General features: G+C 44.7%; 1 protein-coding gene across 9 annotated transcripts in view; it reads right to left on the bottom strand.

Annotated features, from left to right (window-relative positions):
* WASHC1 (WASH complex subunit 1) overlaps nt 1-21,159 on the bottom strand; it is a 46,788-nt gene that overhangs the window by 5,130 nt on the left and 20,499 nt on the right. For 5 of the 9 annotated variants that reach the window (XM_080393527.1, XM_080393526.1, XM_080393529.1 and 2 more), the window contains 3 exons: nt 6,382-6,493; nt 5,519-5,665; nt 463-599 (listed from right to left, as the gene is read on the bottom strand). In XM_080393527.1, the coding sequence (XP_080249653.1) occupies nt 463-599; nt 5,519-5,665; nt 6,382-6,493 (396 nt within the window). Of the gene's footprint in view, nt 1-462; nt 600-5,518; nt 5,666-6,381; nt 6,513-21,159 lie in introns of all 9 variants that reach the window. The other 4 variants (XM_080393531.1, XM_080393530.1, XM_080393533.1 and 1 more) reach the window with 1 other exon arrangement.

The raw sequence follows: 21,159 nt of genomic DNA, 5'->3' as shown, positions 1-21,159 counted from the left end.
AAAGCCCAACAGGAAAGAGAACTGCATTGAAGAGTGGAGATACTAAAGCAGCGAGATTGGTGAAGTGTTGCGGTGAGGAATCATCAGGAGAAGAGGCGGTATCTAGGCTGGCACATGGGGCAGAGAAGGGCAGAAGTGAAGGCAGCTTTCAAGGCTGGAGAGAAATTAAAGGAGAATGACAGGAAAAACTTAAGTCAGGGAAGGGAAGTGCAAAACTGGGTTGAAAGCAGGTGAGTGGAGGATCAGATGCAGACGAAACAACTCTTCCACACAAGGGAAAGAGTAGGGAGGAAAGGGTTGCTAGCTGGAAGCCAGTGGAGAGGTACCAAACACTGCCCTGTCAGGAGCCTGATATGTAAGACCCCCAGGAATCAGGCAGTTACTGCTGCCCCCAGGGAAGGGAAAGCTCCTCTGAGGAAAAGCAGGGGCAGGCAAGCAGCACAGCACTGCTCCAGCTCTCACAGGTTCTCAGTGGTGTTGAAGAGCAGTAGGGAGCTGAGGGAGCTGATGTTCCTGGGGAGGCTGCCAAGGCCTTCTTCTGCGTCATCCTCCTGGTGAACTTTTGTGCTCACGCACACAGGGAAGTACTTGAGCTTCTCCTGCAAGACAGATAACAGGTGGTAAGACACTAAAACTACAGCTGCTGAGACATCTCTCCCCAGCCACCACAACCGACACTGCTGAATCCACTGCACGGTCTGAGAACCCTACTGCTCCTTCTCCACCTCCCTTTGAGCGAGGAAGCACATAGACAACATTGCAACCCCACACTCAAGACGAATCTCAGCAGTTCAGACTCAAGGCATTTGCTTTTGGTGCCACAGATGGGTCATATTGAACAGGTGTTGCTGTGGCAAGGATCCACCACAATAAAACCACCACTCGGGATCTACAGCCAGAGGCAGGGATCAAGCACTGCAGTCTAAAAGGCATTTGTTACAGTGTCTCCAACTACTAGATGTTTTCATGCACGCAGAGTCCCCCAAACATCTCTATTAACTCCCCTCTGCTGCCTTCAGTTGATGTTTTAAGAAATGTGATCCCAGCGGTGGGGTATGCAGGGAAGGCAAAGGAAAAAGAGGTTAGGAAAAAACAGAGTGCCTGCACTAGGCAGGAGATCAGGCAGAAGGGAGCGTGCAGGGTGGAACGTGTGCCAGATGGTTTTGCAAAGCCTGAGGGATTTGCAGGAGTTTTCAACTCTAATGAACTGAAATCTCCTCTTTCTTGGTTCTAAAACTTCATGCATAATATATAGAGCTCCCTTTAGAAAAGGACTTATTACATCTGAACTGCTTGACTTTTATAAAGCATGGGAATTGCCATCCCAGATCAGACCAGTGTTTCAGCTAGCGTGACAGTGCCCACTGCCACATCCTCCGGGGAATGAAGCTCAGTGCCCACAACATACTTTGCTGTAGAGGGAGGAAAAGCATCAGCTCCTGGACCCTGAAACAGCCTGAGATGAATAAACTTCCACCCCAGACCTCTCCTCAGCCCCTTCCCAGCTCCTGTTCTTTCTTCACAAACTAGGACAAGCAGCAGTCTGGCAGCTACGAGGTCGTAAGTGTTCATACCAGAAGAAATCAGAGCACTAACCAGGACAGCTTGTCAGGCTAAATAATTGGCCACACTCTTGTGGTTTTCTTCTGTCACCAGAAGATGATCACTGCAAATACCGTCCACAGCTTCCTACTGCCTCACTACTTCCCGCATCCCTGCTCTTATCCCATTCTCTGAGTCCTTCTTCCCTCTTTGTACTTATATGGGGGAAATGGAGGCCACCGTTGGTTCAGTTTTAAGACCACATCTCAGCAGCACAAGCAGTTCCTGCTGATTGAAATTTCAGTCCTGGACTTAGTAACCAGAAATCCTGGGAAATGGCTTAGTCACAGCTCAGTTAATCCACTAAGAGTTTGTATGATGCTCTGAGTCTATAAAATGCTCTAAGAAAAGACTTGAGAAGTTTTAATTCCCCCATCCCCAAATAATACATTCCAACTTGTGAAAAATACACTCAAATAAACATCCTGAATTTTTACAGAACCAAGTAGGCAAAAATATATAAATTGTTTTTTAGAGACTGTAGAAGCAAAGAGTCAAAAATAAAGGTTCTTTTGATCATTAATATTCATTTTCCAATGTTTAATTTTTTAAGCATGAGGGAGTACTGATGTTTTTGCTAGAACTATTCACACACTTAGCCCTCAAGTCATATATATATTCTTTTAATTCTCTCTTTGTAGATTTCAATTAGCACTGGAAGACTGTTCATCACTTTAAGGGTGTAGTGAGAAACCAACCATTACCTACATTTACTTCTAAGTCTCATCTAAGGCAGTTATAAAAGGACTAAGCATATTACTCTGAAACGTGAGGCTCTACAAAATCCTTCTAATTTAAATGCCACCAAAGTGCTAGTCTTATTCAAGTACCTAGATCTGTTTTGAAATTTAGAACACCTACATACTGTCAATAATATCCTGCAACTATGAATTCCACAAGTAACATGCCATTGAAAGATTAGTTTTCTTACAGAGACGTTAAGGACTTAAGCCAAAGGTTCCACAGCCTCGACATACTGAAGTCATGGGGGGTGCTTGAATGCTCAAACACCCCAGCCTGGGGTTTGGAACCTGGCAGGATCACCCCCCTAAGGATGCTGCATTTCCAGGCATTTTTCTCCCTAAGAGCCTACCGTTAAAAATATATAAATTCACCCTAGCTCTTAAGTTTAATTAAGCACACACTATTACAAAGGGAATTAGCATGATACACCAGAAACCCCATTCCCCCCATGGCAATGGAGTGCCGAGGCTAGCTTGAAAAGCACTTGAAGATGAGCAAGTGCCAAAAACCTGGTTTGGTCTCCCCATGCCCATGGTGGACTCTGAGGGAGGCAGAACTCACAAGGACACACCAAGTTACTGACATTTTTGAAGACTAATACGGTGACTCCAGCAGCAGACTGTAACTTTTGCTTGGACCTCTTCCCAAGCCCAGGCAGACCCGTGTCTCCCACCCTATTTTCCAGCCTCCTGAGGGGCACTTGCAGCACCCAGACACAGCTCCCGCTGCAAAGGCAATGCCCAGCGCCTGAGAAGCCCCACTGCTGGACCCTGCTTAGCTGCTACCAGAGCAACGTGCAAAGCAAGTGGCTTTCCAGGCTTAGCACAAAGACTTTGTTTCCATCAGTGCTTACTTACATGAACAGTGTCCTCGTACTTGGGGTGTGGAGGGGGAAAGGAAAATTTCCCAGGAGGGAAGCGTTTTAAATAAACTACAGAACCACACACATTTCCAACTCAGCTGCTTTCCCCCCAGAGCACAAGCCCTAAACATTGAGTACAGGCTGCCACCACATGCCCTCAAACTGACATGAGCAGAGCTTGCTTTCCTGGTGGGGTGTGCATCTGCGTGTGTGAGTGAAGTTACCAAAGGCCACTTCAACTGCTCCCAGCAAAGAGGCCTTTATTAGAAGTGAAAACAGGCAGTGAGCCTCTGCTGAAAGCCCTGAATAATTGAGGAGGGCATAAATGCAAACATTAGACTTCCCTCTGTCACATTTCATTACTGCAAGACACATCGGGCTCCGTGCTCCGCTATGGCTGAGAAGGGCCTGTCCTTCTGGAACGTGGTCAGATCTCGGCCGCTCCGAGCCCCACTCAGCACACCAGCTGCTCCTGGTGCCTGCACCAGGGCCCCTCCATTGTCCATCAGCTGACAGCTACTCGCCAGCACAGCAGCGTCCCCCCACGCCACAGAAGAGCTGCAGGAGCTAGTGTCTGTGAGCTTGATTGAGCAAGAGTAACAAGACCACCACACGAGGTAGGGTCAGCAAAGCCAGAATAAGATCATTAACCTCAAAGGAGGATTGAAAGATGGGTCACAGGAGGGGAAGAACAACTACAAACATCCCCCAGGGCCTGCAGCGAGTTCCCTGTGGTGATGACAGCCTTGGTCACAAAAGGCAGAACGTGGCAATGGTACAGGGACTGTCTGGGAGAGGGAAGTGGTGGCATCACAGGCAGATGGCAGGGGCTGTGGGGAAGGGCACGCAGAGCTTACTGGAGCCAGCAGGCCAGTCAAATGAGCACAGCATTTGCTCTTTGTAGGACATTGCTTTTTATCAGCTCATGCTCTTCTCAGTCCCCTCCCTGTGCAAGGGGCTGTACATTGGCACCAGCCCTTCAGGCGGGAAGAGTATCCTTCCTGTCCACTCACTGCCTGCCTCTGCTCCCCCACCATGCTCTGATGGAATGGGGCCACCAGCCAGACAGCACAACCACAGCTGGCCTCCCCTGGCCGGCCAGCAGCAGGTCCCAGGCAGCTCTGCCCTGTGCTACTGCCTGAGCTCAAAGGAAGCACGAGCCCTGCTCAGGTTTGCCAGCTGTCCATTCAGCCAGCAATCCTGCTTCCTAGGCCTGCCTGAAATATTCATAACTAACTCACTGCGTGAGGTCTCAACTCCATTAATACTCAGGAAAGTTTAAGATGATAAATTACTCGGTGGCAGCTTTATTCTTGGGCCAAGGCACACAAGGAAAAGGAAGGAAGTCTCTTTAGGGGCGGAGAGCAGGGAAATTGCCAGGTTGATCCCTAACCTAGCCAGGAAAAGCACATCTGCTACTCCTGGCTCAGCGCATACTTTTAAACTTCAAGTGCAGCAGTTCTTCCTCCTCTCCTTCCAACCCAGGGATGTTTACCCAAATTGTTGGAGAATCCTTTGCTAGCGTTTCCTGCCAAACCCACCACTCCTCAGACCGCCTTAAGAAAGCCCCTCTCTGCCACTAAATCCACAGGCTAAAAGGGAACTCAGTACTTCAGGACCTCCTTCAACACCACCAGCTGCAGACTTCTGTGCTATGGGTACACACGGAAGCCCCAGCTGTGCTGGGTGCTGAGAGATTCAGCCCCTCCGAAGGGCCTGCAACCTACAATAGCTGAATGCAAGGCAAAGGAGAAGCAAAGTGCAAATGAAGATGTAAAAAACCAATATTGTCTTTCTGCACCAAGATGTAAAACTTTGCTGGGGACCAGGGAGAGATAATACCTAAGTGTGATGCTTTCCTGGGACAAAAAAAATGCTCTAATGACTCCTTTTTCTAATGACACACTCACAGGCACTTTTACCTTTCTCTTCTCATCATCACTTATATTACAGCCTTCAGAAACTATTCTTCAAACAGTTATGACCCTGACCCCAGCTGCCTTGCTACGCATAGCTGAAGCCTAGAGTCCAGCCAGCAGCACCCACAGCAACATTTCAGGAAATGAAACTACTCTGGAGACTTGGCATCCACCACCCAGAGCACTCAGCCACCCTGACATGGCCCTCCCAAACTGGTGGCTCCGCAAGCTTCCCAGCCTGATCTCACATACCCCCACCCACAGGCCAAGCTGAAAAGATTTTCTGCTCCCAGCCTATATCCTAAGCCCTGGTCTACTTCACCAAAGAGATGAACAGCCTCCCGGCTTCTCTTTGCTTGTTCATCTCAAGGTCTGTTCTCCTCCTCCTTACCTGCAGAGCTTTTTCATCCAGCATTCGGTGTTTGCTCTGAATCTTGTGCCTTGGCCATTTCTGTTTAGCTGGGTCTTCTGCACCAGCAAAAATCGAACTGTACTCCTGTAGCCGTTCAGGGGCTGGATACTTGGCACTGGAAAATACCTGTGGACAAACAAGGAGGGTCTAAAAAATCCCAACAACTAGGCGATCCTACAATATCCTACCAAAAAATACATGGAGTAGAGTAAGCACACAATCTGTGCTGCCAGTGGGAATGGACAGCCTTGGAGTCAACAGGCTCCTAAGGGCTATCTGCACAGACTCAGCCATGCGTGGGCTGTCACTTCTGAAACAAGAAACGCCAGAGCTTCTCTCTGTGTGTAAGTACTAGGAGATCATTGTCAAAAAGGCTTCCACTGGCAGGAAGGGAGTTGGCAATAATGTATAAAACGGAGCAAGAATGGGGAAAGAAGGATTTTCACCAGTTTTACATGGCTCAATGGGATTAAGATGCACTAAGGGGAGGCTCTCTAGCAGCAGCTTTCAAATAGCCAAAGTGTCTATGAGTCTGAAGTGTGAGGGTGTGGGGCTTAGCTCAGCGCATGCCCTTTTTCTTTCTCAGAAAGCAGCTGGGCCAGTGACCTATATAGGCCTCATAAGGCCTGGAGCCGTGTGGGTCATGGGTCTAAAAATCATCAGCTGGCTGAGCCAGGAAGGGGATTCTTATCACAACCCTGCTCAGCTGCAGGGCATGGAGAGGTGAGCGTGCAGCAGCCACAGCAGCCAAGCACTTGCTCTTCTCCAGAGCTCACAGCAGGAGTAAAGAGAGAAGGTAGAAGAAAGAAGGGAGGCCATGCAGCCTTCACTGAAGTCACTACCTTAATAGCCTTCTTACTGCCCTTTATCTTCTCAATCTTCGCTTGGGCGAGTGTGACTCTCTCACTGATCGCCTGAAGCTGTGCCCGGCTGGCCTCCACCCGCTGAGAGATCCTAGGAGGCAAGCACCTTTCTAAAAATGAAGAATACAGAGCCAGAGATTTTTTGGCAACAGCCAGTGCCCAGGCCCTCAGGGAAGGATGTGAACCTCAGTGGATTGGATTGTTCCACAGGGCAGAATAGTGCTGGTTCAAATATGCTTGTCTTGGTCCCATTGAGAGCTTTATGTACTCCAATATGAAGGTAGATCTAGTCCATGACTCACAGCACAACACTCCTGCAGCAGTTTGAGGCACAGTGCAGAAAGATGGAGAGCTGCAGCATTTTTGACACCAGACTACCACAAACCCTATTGCCTCTCTGCAGGTACTGCTGACAAGAAAACCACAGCCAGTTATCAACTGCCAACATATTTTTAATAAAAATGACTTGTTACAAATGAAAGGCAACACATTCTAGTGAGCAGAGCTCAGGACTCATGAGGCTTATCCTGTCCTCTACTATACAAGCAGTTTGTTGCACAACTTCTTCCATTTGCTTCACAGCTTTGTGATTTCGTTTCCGTATCAGTTAAACAACATTAGGTCCTCATTTGGTGCAATAAAGCACGCTAACCTGCATAATTTTTGCATAACTAGATGTGCTGGTTTTGTCTGGGATAAGAGTTAATTTTCTTCGTATTAGCTAGTATGGGGCTATGTTTTGGATTTGTGCTGGAAACAGTGTCCATAATACAGAGATGCTGAGCAGTGCCTGTAGAGTCAAGACCTTTTCTGCCTCTCACCCACCCTCCAGCGAGTGGGCTGAGGGGCCACAAGGAGCTGGGAGGGGACACAGCCGGGACAGCTGACCCCAAGTGACCAAAGGGATATTCCATGCCACATGATGTCATGTTCAGCATATAAACTAGAGGGAAAGCTGGCCAGAGGCTGCTGCTCTGGGTCTGGCTGGGCAGCAGTCAGTTGGTGGTGAGCAATTGTTTTTCATTTGCATAACTTGTCCTTCTTGGGGTTTATTTCTCTCTTTTTAAGTTTATTTTCCTTTTCATTACAACGTTTTTAAAATTATTTTAATTTGATTTTATCTCAATTATTGAACAGTCAACCCATGAGTGCTGTCACTTTCACCCTCCAAATTCCTCTCTCTCCCACATCCTGCTGGCACGGGAGTCAGCGAGCAGCTGTGTGGTGCTTAATTGCCACCTGGGGTTAAACCCCGACACTAGATCAGCATCAAAATGCTTTGAGACTGAGTTGAAAAGCCTCTGTGGCAGCAGGGGATAGTGGTCACTGGTTAAGTACCTCTTCATTCACCACTTAGACACATTCCTTTCGCACCTTATAGCAGATACCTTGCAGCCAGGGGCATGACTGAAACTGCCAGGACATCACACACAGTCACTACCATGCTGCAGAAATTGTCACACAGGTTCAACCAGAGGCTAGGAGGGACATCGGGATTGGGCATCAGCTACAGGTAACTATGCAGTCACCTTCTCAGAAGAGACCTTCATCCCCATGCATAACTAGCGGGTTCTCCCTGGCTTCGAGCTCAAAAGCTGAAAATCGTTCTGAATCTTCACTCCTCTGAAGAAGCCAGCAAAGAAAATTTTTATGGCTATGCAACCCATTAGGAGAGAGAGCACTCCACTTCAGCAATGTTTTGTAGTAATGAGTTCCATCGGATCATTTTGTGCCTGTAAAAATCAGTCTCAAGTATTGCCTTTAAATTTCATCAGAAGTCCCTCTTTGTTTTTGAGTAGAGAGTTCCCATGCTTTATTTCCACTCTGTATAACTTCTTTTAGTAACAAATTTGACATCAGCAGTGAACAGTGATTCTCATTCTCAAACTGTACCAAACCCACCTTTTGAAGCATTTTCACTCTGTGCAGCACATTCCCTATTACGGTACAGAAATGGACTCCACTAAAGCCCCCCCTGCATTGTAGGCAGTGAAAAAAACAGCAAGTGCAAGCAGCTTATTCACCTGGTATCACTCTGAAAGAACCTCACTTCTTTCTCTAAACAGTTTTAAGTGTTTCTGACACTTGTTTACAGCCGTGCTCCCCTCTTCCTGGAGGCGTGAAAATCCTTCCTCATGCTGACAGCAGGAGAGCACACAGCCTGTTTCTGCTTTGTTCTTTCTGGAGTGGGAGATGAGCAAAACTGAACCTCATGAGATTCTCCCTCTCGGAAATATCCTCCATTTCCTCATCCTTTTATTTTAAACACAGACTAACAGCTTGTATTTTGTACCAACACTAAGTACAAATCTGTTCATGATTTCCTTCCCACACCCTCCCCCTGTCTCAGTGGAGTAAGTCCACATCACTTACACACTTGATAGGTTCTCAAAGTAGTTTCTTTTGCTCCTTTCAGTGTGCATTTCCTAGCACTTGTCTGCAGCAAATTTCATGTGTCATAGGGCTGTCCCATTGCCTTGTTTTGTTAGAAGTGTGAGACGCCTCTGAAAGACCTAAGTCTTCTCTAACTGGTCTCCCCAGCAAATTTTCCCACCTCACAGTTCACCTCTTTTCCAGATGTTTCATAATTGTATTGATGGACACTATTTCCAGTACTGCTCCTGGGGGCATCTGACTATTTTCACTTCCTTCAAAGCTGAAAAAATTGGTCATTTATTTCTGCTTGGCCACTCTCCCTCAAATCAATGATGCAATTTTCCCTCTCACCTGTGAGCAGACCCCTCTCCTAGAAGAACTCAACAAAGCCTTCCTGAAGCTCCAAATAAAAGCAAGTTATCGACTGCCTTTTAGCTAGCACCCTGCTGACTTCCAGACACAATTCTCAGGGGCTGACAAGGCACATGTTTCTCTCCCAGAAGGAAATGTTAAGTTGTGCAAGCTCAGTCCTGGAAACCAGGAACCATTGTCCTCCCTTTCCATGGATGTGAGTGGGTCAAGTGAGACAGTCAAATGCTTCCCTCACTGCCCCACGTTATCCCCAGTGCTTCACCAGGTATCAACTTCTTCCTCTCTGCTCCCACACTCACTCTTTTGCTAGCTATGAAGCAGCAAAGGAGCTTTCGAGGAATCCCAATTATCCTTACCTTTCACCCTTAATGACTTCCACATTTAACATCCATCCTCTAAAACACTCAGTTTAGGAAAGGAAGGGTGCCACAGCTCCCTTTACACCCTCACCAAACACAGGTAGTGCATGGGCTATTACAAAGCGCTTCTTGGTGCTAAGTATTAACAGCTAAGTATTAACAACACCAGGGGAAGAACAGAAAGCAAAGCACCTCTCAGCCTACCGTGCTGTACACATCTTTCTCATTTAAGGTTTGCTGGAACCTCTTCTAAAAGGGAAGCGTCCCTAAAAACAGAACATGACTAGCAATTACTGTGTCCTAGCTGCAACAGTAATGGTGCATCCAGAAGGGAAAGGGAAGACTTCTACAGCTTGATCCATCCCTACTGCCCACCAAATAACTGGGCAATTACATTCACCCATAAAAGGACAGTATCTGGCAGATGGCCTGCTCCCAGCACAAGCTGGGGAAGCTGTCCAGTGCCAGCTTGGGTGTTTCAAACCATGACGGCATCTGCTCTGAGGCACCCTGTACTTTCCCGTGATCCCCTAACTCTAGGATTTGACAGGCCAAATCCCACGGACCTTAGGAGATCTGCCAAAAACCTTCACCTGAGGCGGTGTAGATGCAGACCTGCAACACAGAAGGAATACACACTAGTCTACAGAATTAATTCATTTGTTGCTGAGCAAGATAACGATGAAAAAAAATATTAAACTCCCTCAATCCAACTAATCCAAATTCCATCACATGTACAGGCTCCTAGAAGTGCATGACTGTTATGCCCGTACAGTTCAAGATACAGTTGCATATGTTAATCAAAAAAGACAATATACCATATCAATACTGGAAAATTACATGGTAAAACCCCCCCTCATGTTCAATTAACTCAAACAACTAGTATTTCTACTGCTGTGGAAACTGAACTTAGCCCATGGATTCAACTGGTGTTTGTAAAGAAAGAAAACAGGAAGGGATAGAGAGGGTTGCTGCCAAGGGTTTCAAGGGCAAAGTGTTTGAAGCAAGGTGGCATTCAGACCTCAATATTCATTTGAGGAGGAGCGTGTTACTGAGTGGTGTTTGTTTGAAAGGCAACTGCAATCAGAACAGGAGGGGTAAGTGTTAATAAAATGACCCATTACTGCCCCTCAGAACTCTGCGCTCAGCCAGCCAAAACCACCATCAACATCTGAACCTACCCTGTGCTTATCCTATTAGTCATTTCTGTGTTATTTTGCTCTTGGTGCTCTTTTCTGCTTCAGAAACCCCTTCAGTTAGATCCAATGTGACTTTAGAGTTGCAAAGAAGCAGGAGATGTACAGCAACAGCCTCTCCCTTTGGGCAGGATGCAAGCTTTGGGACAAGTGAAAAGGGAGCCTGCTGAAGAAAGGAGAATACATCACCTGCTTTCAAATCCTGAGCACTGAGCCAAACCAACCTTCCCCTCCCAATGCTTTTCTTTGGGGAAGGAATACATGTGGCAGATTAAATCTGTCTAGTGGATTATCTCTTAATCCATACAGATTTTTATTTTTGATCTAAGCAGATATTAAAGCCAATCTTTCTGCTGCTTTGATTCAAGCTTTCACTTTCTCTTGCCCCTCTGAAATCTTTTTGCAGTTAAACCCCCTGCACCTTACACCCAACGTAGATCTTGTTTCTCCTTTCTCATAAAGCCCTCATCCTGCCGGATGAGAGACATCCTTCCAGAGAGAGGCAATTCTCTCCAACACCCACAGCAGGTCCCAGGAATACTTCTTCCCACCTCACTGCCTCCTTCACTAGCCCCGTATCCTCTGTCCCATTTGCAGCCACAGAGTGCAGATCACATTATTTCCTTATAACTCCTTTGATAACACTCACATTCAGGCAGCTACTGAAAGATCTCTTCTGCTGCATCTCTGTCTGCTTAAGGGGTAAATAGAACTGCTCTCTTACTCACACAGGAAAAATATTTGAGGCATTACGAATCCAGGACAATGGACACTGCCTCTCAGTTCTCAGCAGTGGCAATACTACTGCATTTCTACGAGGGTCTCCAAGCACTCCACAGTGCCAAAAAAGAATTGTGATTTTCGTAATTTATATTTTCTAGGTATCAGACAGCATCAGAAAAAAAAAAAAGTTTAAAATCAGAGCAGGTTTAAAGACAGGCTGACATTCCCAGAAAGCTAGTGTAGCATGATAGAACTGAGCTAGAAGGAAGCACCACAGCAGCAGGAGACCCTTTGCTGTCTATGTTGACGGTACACAACACCCAAAAGTGACAGGGATGACAAAATTCAGGAAGTGGGACAGAGAAGAGGCAAGCTCCCCACCAAGGTGAACAAGAAAGGCGAGGAAGCAGAGGCTGGGAGCAAACATCTCTAGAATACCAAAGAACTTCAATTTCATGTCTGAAGTACAAAAGTAAGCAATCAACCAAGAAGAAAGAACATTATGGAGCAGAATGAAAAATGAAGTTGCACAGGAGAATAAGGCAGCCAAAGTATTAAATTACTTTTTCCTTAAATGAGGACTGTATACACCACAGCAAGTCAGGCTTCTGGTCTCCTCCTCCCAGCTCAAGCTCCAGTCCTGAGAGATAGCAGGGGGATGGCTTGGCATTGTTGTTCTAAACTTCAGGGTACGTACAGTAAATTTGTTCTGTAAACCCTTGGCTTTTTGCCTAAAAGTCAAGTTGCTTTTTTCAATAAAGCATGCTTTTATTAAATTCCTCCCTTACTGCAGAAGGCATGAATTAGAAGGGATGGAGTTTATGGTTCTTGTATTTTATTACGTCCCCAGACTCTCCAAGTGGCTGGTGCTGGAGCAGGTTAACAAGAGAAGACAACAGTGCTGGCTGCCATTCATCCTTCCACAGCACCAGTGCCAAAACCAGCATGATACCATCACTCATGAATGATACCACTAAACCTCTAGGACATGTTTCAGTGGCTTTCCAAAAGTGAGAGAACCCCTGCTGAGGTGAGAAGAGACTACCTCCCAGGGGAGGGGAGACATCATCCCATGATGAAAGCAGCAGCAGAAGGTGATGCTGGGAGAGCTAAATGTCCACCTTTCTCCTCAGGCTACTGAGGCCCTTCCTCACCCATTTCCTTCCTGAGACCCAGAGACACATCACTGCTCTCTTCTACTTGTATGCTGCGGAGAAAAGAAAATCTCAATTTCAAGTTTTAATTTGTCCAAGAATCATGAAAAAAGACCATGGGCTTTTATGGCTCCTCAGGCTGCTGAAGTGATGGGGAAACATCAATGCATTGCCCCTGGTACCCATAACTCAAGGCTTTGATGTACAATCCACTAGACTGAAGCAGGCCTAGAGAGCTAGGCTAGAATATCTAAGCATGTTCTGGCTGGCTAACAAAGAATAATGTTTTATGAGGCATTAGAGTGTGCTTTACAAACAGCCTCACCGCATGTGGATGTTCCTACACACTGCAGTGGGCCAGCTCAGAATCCATGCAGCAATGACCAGCACAGTCAAAAACAGACTGTGAGAAGCCCAAGCCCCGCTTGCCCCACTCCCATGCAGTGTCTCTGCCCCAGCAGCTGGCAACATAGCAGGGTCAAGATGGAGAGAGCAAAAGGAAAGGCTGCTAAGACATTGCGGTTTACAGTGAACCAGGGAAGCACTCAAAACCAGTTCAACAAGCGAATTCACCTCAGAAGTTTGAAAGGCAAAAAGCAAAAAAGCATGCTTTCATAAAAAGCCAAATACTTTTTAAAAGTATTTTAACCACTCAAAGAAAGATCAACTTGTTTGCTTTCTGCTCTTCTCTCTCCATATTTAAACAGTTTTTAAAGTCTTACTTCATGTCTGAGTAAGTGTAATCAGAAACTGTCATCATACACCATCTCTGACAGAAAGAAATCCCAAGTGAGACAGTGTAATCAACGTTCCTTCCTCCATTAAGGGTTTGGGTATTATACTAATTAATGTTTATCACACTTTGATTGCTCCTCGAGCCTGATTTGCAGGTGTTTCAGCATTCACATATTGCCCCGCTCCTGTGATGCTGAATGGCTTTGCAGATTAGAGGGTGATCAAGGTTGCCAGGTTATCCTCAGCAGGATCTGGCATACATCACTCTCCACAGGTCATGTTCTCACACAAAAATAATTTCGTTTTGATTTTTAATCTCTCATTTCACAAGGTGCTCTTGCTACTGTGAATTAAGTTTATGTAAAACTGGAAACTTAGAATTTTGACCTATCATCACAGCAACCTCCTCCCTCTTCCCTTGTAGCTTGTTCTCCTCCCCAAAAAAGCAGCTTATCTTTTTTACTTTTTCTCCCCGCCCATGCAAAAAAAAAAAAAAAAAAAAAAAAAAAGGTCACAAATAAGTTCTCCTTTAACCTTCCAACCTTTTTACTTGCCTCCCACCACTGACTGATCTGAAAGCAGACACGCTTTACTTTTTTTAGAAGAAATATCTACTACTAAGTGAAAGGTCTCTATATACTAAGTAGAAAGTCTGTTTGCAAATAAATTACACTATTAGCTCTTCTATTTAAACTATACAGGCTACTTTTGATCAAACTACTTCTCCATTAATAGTGTTAAGATATATAAACACAACAGTTCTACACCATCACGGTGACAGCTTTTGAGAAGGATGCTCTAAAAGAAGTCATGGGAAAAAACTGGTTCTTATACCAGTACTGTTTTGTCAGTGACCTTTTGAGCTCCTTTGCTGGCAGTGTTGGGGCAGATAATGACCACCACCACGGAACTGCTACCCAGAGCAGCAGCCACAGGAACAGTCTCAAGATCTTAGGCAGCAGATGCTGTAAGTATAAAATCATAGAATCACAGAATAGTTTGGGTTGAAATGGACCTTTCAAAGGTTGTCTAGTCCAACCCCCCTGCAATAAGCAGGGGCATCTTCAACTAGATCAGGTTGCTCAGAGCCCCATCCAACCTGACCTTGAATGTTTCCAGGGATGGGGCATCTGCTACCTCTCTGGGCAACCTGTTTCAGTGTTTCACCACCCTCACTGTAAAAAATGGCTTCCTTATATCTAGCCTAAATCTACCCTCTCATAGTTTAAAACCACTGCCCCTTGTTCTATCACAACAGGCCATACTAAAATGTTTGTCCCCATCTTTCCTACAAGCCCCCTTCAAGTACTGAAAGGTTGCAATAAGGTCTCCCAGGAGCCTTCTCTTCTGCAGGCTGAACAATCCCCCCTGTTTCAGCCTTTCCTCATAGGAGAGGTGTTGTAGTAACTAATACTAATAATGTAACTAGTAAAAGTTACTAGTAAAGTACTAGTAACTGGTTTGTTATCTATATAGTCTTCACTCATCCTTACAGAATTCTCACAAGTATTTACTCACTGAAGCTCAATCTTCTGTAGTAATAGCCAGCCTTAAGTGGTTGTGTTTTGGGGTTTTTTTCATCATTTTTGAAAAGAAGGCAATCCTATTTGGACAGAATTTTACAAGACTGTCAGAAGTAAATTTTGTTTCCATGTTGCTTGAAGCTATGGATCTCATTTGGCAGATAGCTTGAGAAGGTGTTTTGGCACCCTGTAACCTTACATTAATCAACTCTGTACACAAACATTAGGTTTCTCTTTCTCCCATCAAAACTCCTTTCTTAGAATAGCCAAAGATCTTCCTCCCTGTCCACACTGAACAGAAAGTGTGTATTACTACACAGAATCACAGGTAACATAAGCAGTGGAGAAATGCCCAGGTGACCCTGTGGTGAACTATATCTGGGGGCAAGGAGAGCTAATGCCTTTAAAAAGGTCTCAGACTCCTCTGGATCACTGAGTGTAGAAGAAACTCCCCCTCAGCCTTCATTTGGGCACTGTGTCTGATTCTACACAAACAACGCTTCTGTTATACAACTCACCCTTAATCAACATTACACTCTGCGTTTCCTATCAGCAGCAGTCACAGGAGACAGATCAGCCTGGATTTAAATGTCTGATCTGTGCCTTCTCCCAGCTGGGGTTACAAGACAAATGCATAAGCCACCAGCTTATGTTTCTTCTGAGCTTCACCTGAAGGCAGCAATAGCAGGAGACTAGCACTGACACGGAGCCTCCCCTGCCCTTTTAGCCTGTGCCTCACTTGAGCCAAAGATGCCTCGGTATATCGCCATGATAATGGGGGAATAAAGCATGACACTTGTAGAGCCTTCCTCTCCACTGGCAAGGCAGCCCCATCAACCCCATGCTCCAGACAAGAGGACAGCCTGATTTATAGCAGGAGATCAGGAAGTCCCTCTTTATTCCTGGCTTTCCCCCACACCTTCCAAGTGGTTATGAACCAGTTCTCTTGACCAAGGTATGTAGCACTCAACTGTGCATGTGTGATAAGATTTACTCGATTTACTGAACATCCCTAAAGGTTCTAGTAAGCAGCTTGCTCTCACTGTGCACGTGTGATAAGACTGATTTACTGAACATCCCTAAAGGTTCTAGTAAGTAGCTTGCCCTAATGTAAAGCTGAACGTACCAGGTAAGCTGAGCTCCTGCTCATTCGCTGAGATGGAGGCTTTTTACATCAACATGACACATAGCACAAATGCTGTTCCTAGTCTGCTTATCTCTGCTACCAAAACAAGCCATTGTCACCAAGAATAAGAATGCTGATCAAAACACAACCACCTCTGGAGCGGAAAATGATTCCTTGTGATAGAACTTCAAACTCTAACCATTCTCCAAGGAAAGCACTGCTTTTCTTTGCATTTAATCAAATACCATTAGAACTTCATAGCTTTTCACTCAAAGATCTCTAAGCAATTTCCAAGCCTTAATTAAGTCTCGGTTGCTTGTGAAACCACAAGTGGAATCATTTGTCCCCCATGACAAAGGAAATCTCAGGAAATTCACAGTACAGTTCCAGCAGACTGGATTTTCAGTCCTTCATTCACTAGTTTGAATAATTTTTGCTTTAATTCATGGGAGTTAACACCTACATTTCAGTAGTTGTTTAATTTTCACTTTTACTGCGTTTAAGACCTCCTGTGCAAGTATTTCTACACTCTTTGGTGCTTCCCCATCACCAATCCATCCCACTGCCAGTCTCTAGAATAAACTACAGCCAGCAAGCACTGATGCAAAACATTGACTATTCTCTCCTACACGGCTTCTTTCTCTGGATCCAAAACATATCCTCTGCCCGTATTTAAGACATAGTCTGAAGGTAAAGGTTTCTGCATTGACTTTGAATTTTCCCCACTTCCCAGTAACTGATGGCAATCACACAGAATTTGACTAGTGTGCTACCAGTTGAACCCTTCAGTCCCCTCTTCCATAACAGATACTCAAGAGCTATTATTAACAAGCCAGTACTCACACAACAGTCACTAACTAAAATCAGTTTCTATAAAACCGGCTGTCCTGAACAATTGGACTTGCATATTCAGGAGAAGGAAAGCCTAACCAAGAAAAAGGACTTGCTATCATAAAGCAATCTGTTCCATCAACAGTGAAACCCTCAAAGACAACTGCATTTTATCTCTTCTTGTAACTCTTAGTTCCTTTCTGACTTCCGCCACATAATAGGAGTCTGCCTCTGTGGTCTTTCCTCACTTTGTCCTGAACCTAATGAGGTTGTCATCAGATATCTGGTTACCAGCTTTTGAAGGATGACTTGGAATATCCAGGTTTTGTTTTGCTTTCAATACTGTGTTTCTAATCAACGTATTTGCTGCAGTGACCACTGTACTTTCAACAGTTTACAACTCAATCAAATTTCTTTTACTATCTTCCACTTTCCTTCAATTACATACTTCTGACCATACAAACATTGCCACTCGCTGCTTCAGTACAGCAATGATCCTCAGCATCACAGGAGGACCTGTGTCAATTCCCAAGATCTCCCGCAAATTTTGCTACAATGAAAACAAGCCCACCTATATAAGATACACTTTCTCAGAAACAGTTAACAGCCCTTTTCTAGTTACAAAACCTCATAGCTAGCTACATCTTTTCCTCCTCTCACCCATGCTTCTAATTTGAACTTCTCCTTCTCTTTCAAGACAGGGCTGCTTCTCTTAAAGGGAAGATCTTGTTCCATTTTTTTTGCAAATGGAGCTTTTTATTTCACAATATTTGCTCTTCAGAAACAGAGGTTGTTTAGTGTTACTTATTCATTTTCCTACAATCAATTGCAGTGACACTCAAATCTCAAAAGGCACCTTCTATGATATGCCCATCAACAAGCTAATTTGAGCATAAGTGCTTCTTCAACAAATGAGAGTAACTCTTTATGACACATTATCCATCTAACACCTTTCCTGAGTGATTACAGCACTTTCTTACTTTCTTGAGGGAATCTGAGTTACTTTTCCCAAAAAAACTTTGGGCGTCAGGCAGAGATTTTTTTTTTAACAGCATCAAAGAGCAGATGCCTCTGCTTGGACTGACAGCTGGTCTGTCATTTCAATAAAACAGTCTGTGGCACATCAGTGATCAGGTATCACCTTTAGAGCAGTTCTAGACATACAATTTAATTTTCCTCACTGACCTTTAAAAATTCATCTTCCCCGTACAGTGACTTGCAAATAGTCATTAAAAATGGAAATAGCAGCTTTGCAATAATACCAGAAAAAACTTGTACAGTATACTTTTCAAACGTCCTTCCCTAGCCCAAAACTGCCTGGATCATAAATTCACAAATTTTAATAGCTTAACCACTCACCCTGTGACATACTCGCACAACAACGTTCTCATGGACCAATGCCTCAAGTAGCACATAAACCCTTCATCCCAGCTAAAAGTAAGCATGAAGTAATGAAGGGCATGATTCTGGCTGTGGAGTGGTTTGTGTCCATCATGCCGTGTTCCCGCCCGCCCCCCCCCAAATCATACACGTGCTAGAAAGAACAAAGAAAACTCTGCCTGGTGCTCAGTAACTCAACAGGAGTTGGGAGCTTCTCACATTCCCTCCCTCAAAAGTCACACAAAGTCTGAATTTGTTCTGGAATCAAGAAAATCCAGGATGCTACTTTAAAAAAAAAGTATTGTGGAAACAAAACCAAAGAAACCCAGTCATTGAGCCAAAGTGACAGAACTGAACTGTGGAGACCATGAACTTTCTAGTTTCTTGGTGCTGAGCTACTGGCACGACTGGCATGTTGTATGTATTTCATAGATAATCAGAAAGGCTTTTCCTGCTGCACTAGCACTGAGTAGAAGTACAAAGCACTACCTCCTCATCTAAAAGGAATTTTCTATTATGCCTCTTAAGTCCATCAAGCATGTCTTCTTACTCAGCTTTGATGGTAGATCTAAAATAAAAGTCCTAGAAGTAAAATAAAACCAGGTATTTGCATTTTAAAATTTATCTTAATCCAGAACAAGGATCATATTCTTGGATAAATTAAGAATGGAATCCAACTCAGAAGATACTAAATTTCCCACCTGGGGTTTCTCTTCAACACACTTTACCAACCAAATCCTTCACTCCTGGCTCCAAAAATAATTTCTATCCCCTCCCCTCCCTAAATGGCATAGCATGGTAGATTCCCTCAGTAAAATGATTGTCTGGAGGATTTAGATGGAAGAAAACCAAGAACTCCTTCATTAGCATCTGCAAATGGATCTGCTGTCTCCAAAAGCACTGCTCTGTCTTAATTGTTGCATTTATACCCAAATTCTCACCTACCCCATTTGGAAAAGCCCAGCAACAGCACCACAGCTAGTCAGGAAGGATGACCATGGAAAGAGAATTTAATCCGCCAGTCAAGTGTGAAGAACAGTCCTTTGGCACTGGTGTTCCCTCTCACAAGTCCCTTCAGTGTGCACACCCCAACTTACATAGGAGGGAGCCTGTAATACACATTTCAAGCCACTCAGTGTTATTTTCCAGACAGTTTTCTCCACACTAGATCGCTGATGGAAGTCATGCCTGTAAAACAAAGTGACTTATTTTCATCTCTTCCTCCAGGGCTGACTGAGTAGACAAAACTCATCCACAGGAACAGAAAATTACTCCAACACAAGTGTGAGAGTCCAGTATCTGAAGCTGGTTGAGAAGGTAGAGCTATCACTTTGTGTAAGAAAAGAATGACATAGCAATTGTGTCAACAACAGTGGAAGTGGGAGAATCTGATAGTATTTCCAAATCTGTGGGCTAAGAAACTAGAAAAAAGGGAACATCTCTTTTGTTGTGAGGCACACAATGACTTGTTATGATCTGCTCCTCCTTGGATATTTCCAGAGAGTGACAGCCACAGCCACTTGGCGTATGGGCCAAAGGTGGTGGTGTATGGGAGGGAAGGAATTACTCTCTGGATGGGGAAGTGCGTAAAACCTTTTCCAAACATCTGTTAATTAATAGCCACCTCCTGCCCTAGTAGTTTATAGACACTGCTGGACAAAATCTCAGCCACTGTATGTCCCATCAAGTGAATCTGAATCCTCCCAACCCACAGCCATCCAGTGTACTTCAAAGAAAGAAAGTTTATTTAGCAGAATTTCAGAGTTCCCCTGGAGAACCTTCTCAGGGCACCACAACTATGGGAAGACATTAAGGAAGCACACGTAACACTCCCATGCTAAAGGACTGACGCCATGAGACCTCTTTGCATTAGTCACTCACAGGTGTGGCTGGGAGATCAGTCCCACCTCTGCTCTCCAGGAAGCCCTCAAGGCCCAGGTCACCGCCTGGACCCTGAATTGACACTGACATCCCACTAACCTACCGTGGGATTGCTAACAGCCGTGGTGCTAAAACAGCCAGAGCTGCACTGTACCCCAACTCGTCCACCCCTGCTCTCTAAAACTCATTTCCCTACCACACCTTCCCACCATGCTCTCGCTAAACTGCTGCCTACCTCCAACCCAATGCCACCTTTAAGGCACCCCCAAACATTTCTGAACACCACATACAAGCGATACTCATGTTAACATCTGTCTGAATTGGGTAGAAACCCTGAAACAACATTCAAGAGATGAGCCTAGAAAAGGTGTCGACATGCCCACACAGCTCTGGCTTCAGAATTAACTGAAAATAAACATGCAAAGGTGGATGCTTGGTCCCATTGTGAAGACTTGCATTGCTCACTGGAACAAATCTTTTTGGCATGTGGTAAGGAGGACAGATCACCACCACTTCCACCTTCTCCCACTTTTTTTTACTTCTTTCTCAAAGGGCTCTCAGTGCTCTTGCTATATAGAATAGCCTACTTTAGGGTTCAGTGTGGAATTCTCACATACTTTTAGACCATTATGGATACATCATCACTACTATTATTTCTGGATATGTTACTTTCATGCTCTAGGACATTACAACTATCAGCCATTTAAAGCCTCACTGCATAATGCATCAGTATTTCTGAACTCCATAAGCCTTCACAAGCAACAGCTGGTTCAGACCCTGCTGCACTCAGCTTCAAAAAAGGCTATTTCACTGGAATTGCATGGGCTCTGGGCTATTCACACACTGCCTTTTCAGTCCAGAAACAGTTCAGTAAGCAAAAAGTTACATCTTGTCAATAGACAAGAGGTTCTGTTGGGCTTCCACTTCTTCAAACAGTAAAAGCAGGGTTAATTACATAGCTGTACTTTTTGTTACTAGATATCTTGATAAAAGTTTAAACCAATTTGTAGCAGTTGGGGGGTATACAAAGTAATCCATCCTTCCACTTAGTCACAGCTCTGTCCTCAAATTGACTGTACTTTAAAATAATCCTCGATGAAA

The sequence above is a fragment of the Falco punctatus genome, assembly GCF_963210335.1.
Source record: "Falco punctatus genome assembly, chromosome: 6".
NCBI classification, from domain to species: Eukaryota; Metazoa; Chordata; class Aves; order Falconiformes; family Falconidae; genus Falco; species Falco punctatus.
The sequence above is the reverse complement of the archived record's forward strand: the minus strand, read 5'-3'. Positions and strand labels throughout refer to the sequence as shown.